Source organism: Artemia sp. Qi Xiang Cuo, chromosome 6 (genome assembly GCF_049724085.1).
Source record: "Artemia sp. Qi Xiang Cuo chromosome 6, ASM4972408v1, whole genome shotgun sequence".
Taxonomy (NCBI): domain Eukaryota; kingdom Metazoa; phylum Arthropoda; class Branchiopoda; order Anostraca; family Artemiidae; genus Artemia; species Artemia sp. Qi Xiang Cuo.
The window spans coordinates 74,121,289-74,133,632 of NC_142799.1; the positions used below are offsets into that span (position 1 = coordinate 74,121,289).

Below are 12,344 nucleotides of genomic sequence, written 5' to 3' on the forward strand. Positions count from 1 at the left end.
TGAAAAACAACTAAAAAGATAAAAATATTCAAATTAGGAAAAAGCATAATTAAAACTCCAGAACGAAATGAACACAGTGTCAAAAAAAAACCTGGAGTAAAAATGGAATCATGAATTCCAGGACTGGAGCTATCAAGGGGAGGGAAAGATGCAGTTAAGGTACTATTTATACTTTAAGTTAAGGACAAAGCTATTGATAAACTTGGACGTTCATGTGAACTTTGAGATGTGAAGTCAATCTTGGGGGCCGTATTTTTTCCATGCAATGAAGAGCAAGGGCTTACTACAAGCACATGCAAGGATTGGGTATTCCATCTTTGTACAGCAGCTTTGACAGATGCCAATTCTTGTAAATAATTTATGCTGTTTTTTTTTTCAAAAGAAATTAAATTTTTTCACATGCTTCCTTAGTGTGGCCGTATTGCAGAATGGAGGTGATGTATTTTGAAAAAAACCGCACAATAGATGTGTAAACATAAAAGCAAGGTATTTGAGACAACAAAATTGAAAGACAGACTTAAGTAGCGGGCAGGAACACGTACGGACCCGGCCTTGGGGCCCAAACCCTCCCCAAATCCTATTTCTTTTGGATTTCCGGATACTCTAAAATAATTTTGTGAAAAAGATTTTTTGTTGTTGACCCCCCCCCCCTAGAAAAAATTCTTGTGTATATGCGTGGTAGCAGGACAAACGTTGGCTTTCTTAGTGACAATACCAATGTGCTTAATCTATTTGAGATCACAAGAAAGAGCAACAGGGGTGGATATAAAGCAACATCTTGGGGGAGGGGGAGCAATTTAATAAGGGGGCCAAAGAGAAAAATTTTGGGGATGGGGCCGATGTGACAAAGGTGCCAATAATTGAGCAAATTGAGAAATATATTCTAAAAAAAACTGAGTGAAAAAAAGAAAAAAAACTGGGAAAGAGTGCATTATATAAAATCTTGAGGGGGGAATCCCCCCTCCGGAGCCCCTGGATCCGTCAGTGAAGAGCAATACTAAAAAAAAATTTCATAAACGACGAAAAAAGGGAATAGGTACAGAAATAATGGCTCCAAATTAATTTTAAGAATCTTGGATTTGTTGACGTTGATTAATAATTTCATTCATCATATCCATTGTTGAACTCCAATATTCCATCTGCAAACTCCAAATATATTATTTTTGGTTTATTTGAATCAACAATATTGTAATTAAATGGGTTTTAACAGTAAATCCCAAACAGGTATGCAGAAGTCATTTTTCTAATTCTACGTTAAACATATTACATAGATAGCGTATAAATATATAACAATGACTAGCCAGGGGGACTACAGCCAGGGGGAGGGGGCTACAGAGTCTGTATTCCATCATAAAATATGAAAATTTGTTTGGAAGTGAAATATTTTTGAAATACAATTGTTGTACAAAACTTTTTTATTCCCCCCATATATTTTTGATGTCCACAGAACCGCTTCCCAAACTGTGGTCCTGACTAGATTTAGGACGTTTCTATGATTAAAGGTGGTTTACATGATTATACAGTAATCTGTGACTTTATTTTATTAATAAAAGAGATTGCTTCTCTTTAGTGTTACCACATCTTTGTTGCTTCGAAGATTTAATTACAATTCCAAAGAGGCTAACTTTCTGCAAATTTCACCATAAAGCACCGTAAGACTGCGGACTTGACGACCAACCTAATTAGTTTTTTTCGTCTCCGTCTAAGAAACAGTTGTCAATATATCACAGTAAACTTTTTATGAATATTTTGAGAGTTCTCTTGAGAACCAAAATCAAACGAGGTCGATAAGGTTGACGTCAAATAAATTACAAATAAAAGAGATCCGTGAGAAATGGAGATCTATTTTAAGACACAAGAAAAAGAAACAAATAAAGGACTTCAGAAGGGTTTTTCATTGGGCAAAAGTTTCAAAATTCTAGAAAGAGAGGCTTTATTTTCCTACTGAGGACATGTAATCAGCTAAAGTCGACAATTTCAAACAATCTTCAGTACGAAAGTTCAGTACAATCTCTTTTGAACCACTTAAGTTCCTGGGAAAATGAAGGGAATACCACGCCCATAGGGGAGACTGCAGTATGGGGAATGTTAATCAAATATACTTATCTGACAAGCAGTCAGTACCTTGGACGAAAACTACAACTACTACTACTAACAGCTCATTGCAGGACCAAGCCGCCTGAGGTCAACACAGTTAAGCATGCTCCTCCTCCAACCCAATCTATTTAAAGTTCCCTCTTTACATCCTTCCAAGAAGTTTCCATTTAATTTAAATCTTTCTTAACGACTTCCTCCCACCCCATTCGGGGACAACATCAAAACAAAACAAAAACGGCTAAAATTTAGACGAGAAGCATTGAAAAAAACTTTGCTGCTTCAACATCAATGGAATGGTGGATGTAGCCATTGAGTAGTAAACAACCTTTAGTGCAAAAGGCAGCATAATGCTGTCAAGCCGAACCAAAATCAGCCTACATATTGCTGCTACCAATTCAGGGTAATGCTAAAAAATGCATAGAAATAACAAAAGCCCAATAAGCAACCGCTTTTGTTGGTGGCAATAAGCTCTGTTACAATCTACTACTGCTACTGACAACTCAACTCGTCGCAGCAAAAATCCAGGCGAGTCGAATAAGCTTATTTTTTGGTTTGTTACAAATGAGAGTCCAAGACTAAGGATAAGATATCAACCACTTCTCCTTGCGAAAAAAAAACCACTTCTCATTGCGACTATCTTAAGTAGTAAGTGAATCAACGTCTTTGTATACTGACAAAAAGAAATTGAAGAAGATGATTTTTCGGTCTTAAGCAGCTGGTTAATTTAATACGCTATAAATTATTTAAGGATCCCCATCCCTGTCTCCAGATAGGCTACTCTTTTCACTTTTTGAGAAATGTGCATTTCTAGAGGTGATAACGGAGATGCCTCATATGCGTATTAAATTAACCAGCTGCTTAAGACCGAAAAATCATCTTCTTCAATTTCGTTTTGTCAGTCTTCTTTTGTTTAAAACTTGATGTTTAGTGCTGACAATTTTCGAGACCACACTGCCTTTCCATGACGATAAATAAAAGTTCAAATACGGATAAAGTCCTTTTAATAAACAGTGATAAATTTCACAAAGAGTGATAAATTTCACAAAAATGCTATATATTTTGGTCACATATGCAGTGACCGTCATCAAACAGTTCGTGGTAACGAACTGTAAGTAAGGAGCGACCCGGCTCAATGGTAACCGAAACTCTAGAAAACGGGTTTTTGATGCCAATAGATATATCAAAAGAATCAGATTTCAATGCTGATTTCAAATATATAACTTTCATCAAGTTTAGAGCTACCCATCAAAAGTTATGCGCCTGAGAAAATTTGGCTTATTTTCGAAAAAAGGGGAAAACACCCCCTAAAAGTTAAAGAACCTTAATGAAAATCACACCATCATATTCAGCGTATCAGAGAACCCTACTGTATTTTTCAAGCTCCTATCTAAAAAAATTTGGAATTTTGCATTTTTTGCCCGAAGAAATAACCCGGTTGGGTTTGTTTTTTGTTTTTTTTGTGTTTTTTTTTTTTTTTGTTTTTTGAACCCCTGGGTTTTCGGTACCAACCCTGGGGCCTATAAAAAAGTGAGATGGCTAATTTTAACGGGAAAAAAAAGTTATATTTACAATTTCAATTGAACAAAAAAAATGGAGGGCAACTAGGCCCCCTCCTACGCTTATTTTTTTACCAAAGTCACCCGATCAAAATTTTGAGATAGCCATTTTGTTCAGCATGGTCGAAAATATGATAAATATGTCTTTTAGGATGACTTAATCCCCCGAAGTACCCAGAGGGAGGGCTAAAAGATATGAACTTTACCCAATGTTAACATATAGTATTGGTTATTCGGAAGTATACAGAAGTTTTCAGGAGGTTTTTTTTCTGCTAGTGGGAGGGACGGGTGGGTCGGGGGTTATGTTGGAGGATCTGTTCAGGAAGGACGTTGTCCTGGGGGCCGGGAACTCGCCAGGACGGGGGCGCCGGACGCGCCAGCAGTATTTCTGGGTTCCTGCGACGTAAACAACCAGGGTCCGGACGAATATGGACGGGCGGGGGGGCTAGAGGAGGGAGTTACTCTGGAGAATATTTCCATGGAGGATGCTTCTTTGGGGCAAGGGACCTTTCTATGAAGGGGGCGCCGGATTTCCAAGCATTATTTAAAAAACGATCAGAAATTAAATAAAAAAAAACCAAGTTTTTTCAACTGAAATGTAAGAAGGAATATTAGAACTTAAAACGAACAGAAATTATAACGTATGTGAGGGGGTTCTCCTCCAAGTCAATACCTCGCTCTTTAAGCTACAGTTTTTTTTTAGTGCTTTCAAAAGAGCTATCTATTCTAATTAAACGGCCTTTGTGATTCAGGGGTTTGTGAATCAAATTTTTTTTAAACTTTTAACGTAAAGAGCGTGGTATTGACTAAGGGCAGAACCCCCTCATATACCTAATAACATATACGTAATAAAAAAAAACAATAAAAAAACAAGCGATACGGCTCAATAGTAATCGAAACTTTTAAAAACGGAATTTTGATGTCAATAAATGTATCAAAAGAATGTGTTTATAATGCTGATTCTAAATATATAAATTTTATTAAGTTTAGTATTACTCATCAAAGGCAACAAGCCTGAGGAAATTTACTTGATGTTTTAAAGAGGGGGGAAACATCCCCTACAAGTGGAATAATTTTAATGAAAATCACAACGTCAGATTCAGCGTATCAGAAAACCCTATTACATAGGTTTCAAGCTCATATCTGAAAAAATCTGCAACTTTGAATTTTTGCCAGAAGAAAAATATACGAATATAGAAGTTAGTTACGTAAGTTAATTTGTAAAAACATCCATTTAGCAAAAGAAAAGTAAAATTTTTATGCTAATAAAAGCTGCATTAACTAAAAAACGATCAGAAATTAAATAAAAAAAACAAGTTTTTAAACTGAAAGTAAGGAGCGACATTAAAACTTAAAACGAACAGAAATTATTCCGTATATGAAAGGGCTGTCCCTCCTCAACGCCTCGCTCTTTATTCCGTATATGAAAGGGGCTGTCCCCTCCTCAACGCCTCGCTCTTTACGCTAAAGTTTTTTATTGTTTTAAAAAAAAATTGTGAGACAGTCAAACTTTAGCGTAAAGAGCGAGGCGTTGAGGAGGGGACAGCCCCTTTCATATACGGAATAAAGAGCGAGGCGTTGAGGAGGGGACAGCCCCTTTCATGTACGGAATAATTTCTGTTCGTTTTAAGTTTTAATGTCGCTCCTTACTTTCAGTTTAAAAAACTTGTTTTTTTTATTTAATCAGTAGTAAAACTGATGACGGTCACTGCAAATGTGACCAGAATGCCTAGTGTTTTTGTGATATTTATCACTGATGTTTTTTAAATGTATCACTGTCTATTAAAAGGCTTTTATACCTATTTGAACTTTTATTTATCGTGATGTTTAGTGCATTGCTGTTTTTGTGGCGTTTCTATTGAAATTTTTTTTTTGTATTTTCTTTGGAAAAATCTAAAAATAATTAATTTGTCTCCCCCCTAGTTTTTGGAAAGTACATCTCTCTTATATTTCCGTGAATTGAAACTCCTGATATTTTTATCGAAGAGTCTCTTAGCAGAATGAATCTACAGAGTCTTCGTTGAGTCCATTAAAACGATTTTCAATAGTTTAAAAGGTAAAAAGACCATTTAACAAGATTAGCAGCATTGCGTAGGTATTGACAGAGCTACAAGCCTTGATATATTAAAACATCTTCTCAGTTAACTTAGAAACAAATCCCAAGCATACAATATAAGTATCCATAATATATATATATATATATATATATATATATATATATATATATATATATATATATATATATATATATATATATATATATATATATATATATATATATATATATATATATATATATATATATATATATATATATATATATATATATATTTGTATGTATATATATTTTATTTATGTTTCTTCACAACAAGAAACTATAATTTGTAGTAAATCCCAGCTGACTTTTGGAGCCTGGCTTACTCTAAGGGCTGGATTGCATCGAGCTTGGCTTGCGCCATATTGTTACTCACTTGCTTTTCCCAAATCAACAGGTATAATTTATTGAGAGTTTTTGGGTCAATACAAATTTACTTTGCGTTTCATTTTTCCCATTTCTGAAAGCTGTTTTCTAATTTTTTTTTTTTTTTTTTTTTTTTTTTTTTTTTTTTTTTTTTTTGTGGCACTCTGTATACGATATAGGTAATTAAGAAGACGACACTGCCTTCCGATGACTAGAAATATACTGGATATTTCGGTCACATGTAAAGTGACTGTCATCAGTAGAAATGACTGTCAGCTGATGACGGTCACTGTGCGTGTGACTGGAATTTTCAGTATTTTTTTGTGAATTATTACTGTCTAATAAAAGGATTTATCCCTATTCGAACTTTTATTTATCGGTAACACTCTACCTTTTCTACTCCTAAATTTGTTTATATTTTCTTTTTTGTTACTTTTATCTTTGCTTAGTGCTTTACGGTTTTGTTACAGGCTCTATTTTGAGGCTCTTGCGTTTGGGCTTCTGTATTTCTGTTCCATGCTTTGCTTAATTACTCATTTGTATTGTTCTGCTTTTTACAAATAAACAATTCTGATAATTTTGATTGTCGAAAGATTTCTCTTTTTGTGTTTTTTTCTTTTTTTGTGGTGCTTATCTTCTTCTACTCTAAAACCATTTATACATATATTTTTTTTATCTTTGCTTAGTGCTTTACGGATTTATTACAGACCCTATTTTGAGGCTCCTGGGAATTGGTGCCACCGGTTCGGGTATAGCCTACTTATCTGTCCTTGTTATAGTAGCTGCTGAATAATGAATAAAATAAGAAAATAACTTTGTGTTCAAATTTGGATAGCTGCTTACCGTTTTCTTCAGTTTCTTCTGAATAATCTTCATTTTTTCTAATAGCGAGATCCTCCAGGAGCCTTATATCTCCTGGGGATAACGCATTTACAGGATATCTCATGGGAATGACTGGAGATAAATCAAATACATCATCTTCTTCCTTGTCATAGCGGTTTATAGACTTCAAACTGCTTCTTTTCGCTTTAGGCTTAATTGGACTATCAGGTGACAGCATGTAATTTTGGAATCCTTCAGCTTCGTTTTGATTTTCTAGAATGAAAAAAGAAGAATTTATTGAAATTGAAATAATTATTTAAAGGAAACAGCTGTCCCCTCCTCAACGTCTCGCTATTTACGCTATTAAATAAAAAAAAAAAACAAGTTTTTTAAACTGAAAGTAAGGAGCGACATTAAAACTTAAAACGAACAGAAATTATTGGGTATATGAAAGGGGCTGTCCCCTCCTCAACGCTTCGCTCTTTACGCTAAAGTTTTTTATTGTTAAAAAAAATAGAGTTGTGAGAAAGAGTCAAACTTCAGCTTAAAGAGCGAGACGTTGAGGAGGGAACATCCCCTTTCATATGCAGAATAATTTCTTTTCGTTTTAAGTTTTAATGTCACTCCTTACTTTCAGTTAAAAAAACTTGTTTTTTATTTAATTTTTGAACGTTTTTGAATTAATACAGGTTTTAATTTTGGCTCATGTAGATCAATAATTAAAAAAAATTTGCATATTGCTTTAACTTTTATTTGGTTAAATGGCTTTCTCGAAAGTTGGTTAATTTTATTTACGAACGTTTTCATTAGTAATAAATATACGTAACTTACGAATTAATATACGTAACTAACTTCTATATTCATATATTTTTAATACGTATATTAGGGGGTTTGCCCCCTAGTCAATACTTCGCTCTTTACACTTAAGTTTGAATTTTGTTCCAATTCTTTAAAAATGACCCTTAATCACAAAGGCTGTTAATTAGAATAAAATGGCTCTTATGCAAGTACTAAAAATAATCTTTGGCTTAAAGAGCGAGGTATTGACTAGGGGGCGAACCCAATCATATATATATATATAATATTTTCTGTTCGTTTTAAGTCTTGATGTTGCTCCTTACTTTCAGTTGAAAAACCTTTTTTTATTTAATTTGTGATCTTTTTTTAAATAATACTTGGAAATCCGGTGCCTCCTTCACAGCAATTTCCCTTCCCCCATGAAAACTTCCTCCATGGAAAGATCTTCCCACCTAACCTCTAAGCCCCCCCCCCCCCACTTCCCAGAAAAATCCTCCCTGAAAACGTCTGTATACTTTCCAATAACCAATACTATATGTAAACATTGGGGAAAGTTCATAACTTTCAGCCCTCCCTGGGGACTTTGGGGGATTAAGTTATCCTAAAAGACATAGTTATTACACTTTCGGCACATCTTTGTTGCTTCGAAGATTTAATTATAGTTCCAAAGAGGCTAATATTCTACAAATTTCGTCATAAAGAGCTAGGTGGGCAATGTGTAAATGACTCATACCATCACTACTCCAATATTTATTAAAAGGAGATCAAATTTTTTGTTCTTATTTTCAATTAGACTTTTCTTTCAATCGTAGCTCTAAATCTGAATGTTGTTCAGTTTCGAACTGTAATTAAGGAGTAACCCGGCTCAATAGTAACTGAAAACGGAATTGTGATACCAGTAGCTACATAAAAAAATCGAAATTTTATGCTGATTTCAAACGAATAAGTTTCATCAAGTTTAGTCTTATCCATCAAAAGCTATGAGCCAGAAAAAAATTGCCTTATTTTCAAAAAAAGAGAAAATAGCCCCTGAAAGTGATAGAATCTTAATGAAAATCAAACCGTCAGATTCAGCGTAACAGAAAAACCCTACTGTAGATGTTTCAAGCTCATATCTGCAAAAATATGGAATTTTGTATTTTTGGCAGAAGAAAGATCATAGAGGCGTGTTTATTTGTTTTTTTCCCAGGGGTGATCATATCGATCCAATAGTCCTAGAATATCGTGAGAAGGTTCATTCAAACGGAAATTAGAAGTTCCAGTGCCCTTTTTAAGGGACCCAAAAAAAAACGGAAGGCAACTTGGCCTTTTCCCACGCTCATTTTTTCCCCAAGTCAGTAGTAACCTAGGTGCTGATTGAAAAGGGACATGAAAAGAGACAAGAAAAACCCTCTATATATTGAAAACGGACATGAAAAGGGACAAGAAAACCCTCTATATATTGAGAAGGGACATGAAAAGGGACAAGAAAAACCCTCTGTATATTGAAAAGGGACAAGGAAACCTACGCCTTAGGCATGGGTATGTGTGTAGGTTTCCTTGTCCCTTTTCAACGAATTGTACGGTTACCAGGGTCATTTGCAAAGAGGTACCGTTTCTATAGAAGCTATAGTAATTTAAAATATCATGTGGAATTTGCTTGAAGGTATATACTTTGCGTACGTGCCCATACCAAACAGGTTGGTTATAATCTGTTCTGCTTCAAGTTTTTTCTGGCACAATTAACTGAATTTCTATTTCATGATAAACAAGTTTTTTTTTTAGGTTACATCCGTGTTGGAAAAACCGGTGTCTCTTCTTTTTTAGAAGCTAATGATTTTTTGTATATATTCAGGTTTCAAATGAGATACCTCAAGAGTTTGGAATAGTTTATTGAACATAACACAACTGACATTTTTAGTAATTACATAGAAAAATGGATAATTCAAAGCACTTTCTGGTGAGTAAAAATTTTATCAGTATTAAAAAGAAATTATCATTAAGTTAAGGAGGAAATTCTTTCTATACACTATAACTAAGGGTACTTATATAATTATAAGTATATTTTTTTTAGGAGCTGAAAACTCTAAATAATTCTCCTATAGGTTGAAGCTTACTGCGGCGTTTTTTTTTTTTAGGTGTTTTTTTTAAAAAAATAAACGGCCCGTATTACATTTTTGTTTTTTTTTTATAATTAAATTTTAAAAATTTTTTGTTTTTTTTTTAAAAAAAAAATTTATTATCACAATTGAAAAAAAAAAAAAGTTTTGACAAAAATTAAATTAAAAAAAAAAAAATAATTATTTTAAACAAAAAAAAAATAATTTTTTTTTAAATGAATTTTACACATTAAATACCCCCCCTTCTGAAAAGAGGGCACGATATAGCGAAGGTGTACTAATGCAAGCTACAAGACCTTCAGTTATCAAATTCGCTACTAGAACTACACAAGACCAAATAAGTAGTTTTTGTATCTTTTAAAAGAGCTTTACGAGGATTGAGAGACTCAGTTGCCTAATTCTGTGTGATTTTTCTTTACTTGTTGCTAATTAAAAAAGAAATTTTTTTTTTTAATTATTATTTTTTGTATAATTTTAATAGAGCTTTAGGGGGATTGAGAGACTCAGTTGCCTAATTCCGTGTGATTTTTCTTTACTTGATGGTCATTAAAAAAGAAATTTTATTGTTAAATAAGTATTTTTTTTATCTTTTAAAAAAGCTTTACGGGGATTGAGAGACTCTGATGCCTAATTCCGTGTGATTTTTCTTTACTTTATGGTCATTAAAAAAGAATTTTTCTTTTTATATAAGTAGTTTTTGTATCTTTTATAAGAGCTTTACGGGGATTGAGAGACTCAGTTGCCTAATTCCGTGTGATTTTTCTTTACTTGATGGTCATTAAAAACGAAATTTTAGTGTTAAATAAGTAGTTTTTGTATCTTTTAAAAGAACTTTACGGTGATTGAGAGACTCAGTAGCCTAATTACGTTTGATTTTTCTTTACTTGATGATCATTATAAACTAAATTTTGCAGTTATATAAGTAGTTATTGTATCTTTTAAAAGAGCTTTACGGGGATTGAGAGACTCAGTTGCCTAATTCCGTGTGATTTTTCTTTACTTGTTGGTCATTAAAAACGAAATTTTAGTGTTAAATAAGTAGTTTTTGTATCTTTAAAGAACTTTACGGGGATTGAGAGACACAGCTTAAGACGGTAGGTTTATTTTTCCTTACTGGGCAGACAATAAAAACGATAAGTGTGTGATACAGTTAGTGTTTTTGTAACTTTTAAAAAGAGCGTCACGAGGATGAGTGACTCATATTCATAATTCAGTTTGATTTTTCTTTACTTTCTGGTAAAAAATATCTAAATTTTTGTGTTATTTACGTCGTTATTGTAAATTTTAAATGAGCTTTACGGGGATTCAGAGACTCAGTAGCCTAATTCCGTGTGATTTTTCTTTACGTGATGTTCATTAAAAACGAAATTGTTGTTTTAAATAAGTTGTTTTGTATCTTTTAAAAGAGCTTTATGGGGATTGAGAGAGTCAGTTGCATAATTACGGGTGATTTTTCTTTACTTGATGGTCCTTAAAAAATAAATTTGTGTGTTAAATAAGTAGTTTTTTTATCTTTTAAAATAGCTTTAAGTTGGTTGAGAGACTCAGTTGCCTTATTCCGTGTGATTTTTCGTTACTTTGTAGTAATTAAAAACGAACTTTTTGTGTTAAATAATGAGTTTTTTAATCTTTTAAAAGAGCTTTACGGGGATTGAGAGACTCAGTTGCCAAATTCCGTGTGATTTTTTTTTTCTTTCTGGTCGTTAAAAACGATATTTTTGTTTTATATTAGTTGTTTTTGTATCTTTTAGAAGAGATTTACGTGGAGTGATAGACTCAGTGGACGAAGTCCGTTTTATTTTTCATTAATTTGTGTTAGATAAAATCGTAAAATTTTGTTTAATAAATTTTAGTATCTTAATTATAAAAGAGCTGTATTGGGGTTTAGAGACTAAGTTGCCTGATTCCGTGAGGTGTTTGTTTAATTGGTGGTCATTAAAATAGTATTTTTTTTTTTAAATAAGTAGTTTTTTCATCTTTTAAAAGAGCTTTACGGGGTTTGAGAGACTCAGTTGCCTAATTCCGTGTGGTTTTTCTTTACTTGGTAGTCATTAAAAAATAAATTTTAGTGTTAAATAAGTAGTTTTTGTATCTTTTAAAAGATCTTTAAGGGGTTTGAGAGACTCAGATGCCTTTTTCCGTGTTGTTTTTCTTTACTTTGTGGTCATTAAAAACTAAATTTTTGTTTTATATATGTAGTTTTTGTATCATTTAAAAGAGCTTTACGGGATTTGAGAGACTCTGTAATGCAATAGTTTTTCAGTAAAGACACTCGATATCCTAAAAGTGTTTAATTCATACTTTTTTTAAAACTTCTAAATTTTTAAACTTTATTTATTTTTTTCTTTCTGTACATAACTTAAAATGTCAAAATATGCTTACAGTTCTAACAATTGCGCTCTGTGATTGGTCAGAGACACGATGTGACTTTCCCACTGGCATTCTAGACCTCATGGATACACAATGCGGAAATTTCATTTAAGAAATTATCAAAAATTGTAAGTAAGTAGC

General features: G+C 33.0%; 1 protein-coding gene across 1 annotated transcript in view; it reads right to left on the reverse strand.

Moving 5' to 3' along the window:
• Positions 1 to 12,344, reverse strand: part of IA-2 (tyrosine phosphatase IA-2) — a 285,485-nt gene that overhangs the window by 123,269 nt on the left and 149,872 nt on the right. The window contains exon 7 of the mRNA XM_089091152.1: positions 6,958 to 7,209. Within this exon, the coding sequence (XP_088947278.1) occupies positions 6,958 to 7,209 (252 nt within the window). The remainder of the gene's footprint in view (positions 1 to 6,957; positions 7,210 to 12,344) is intronic.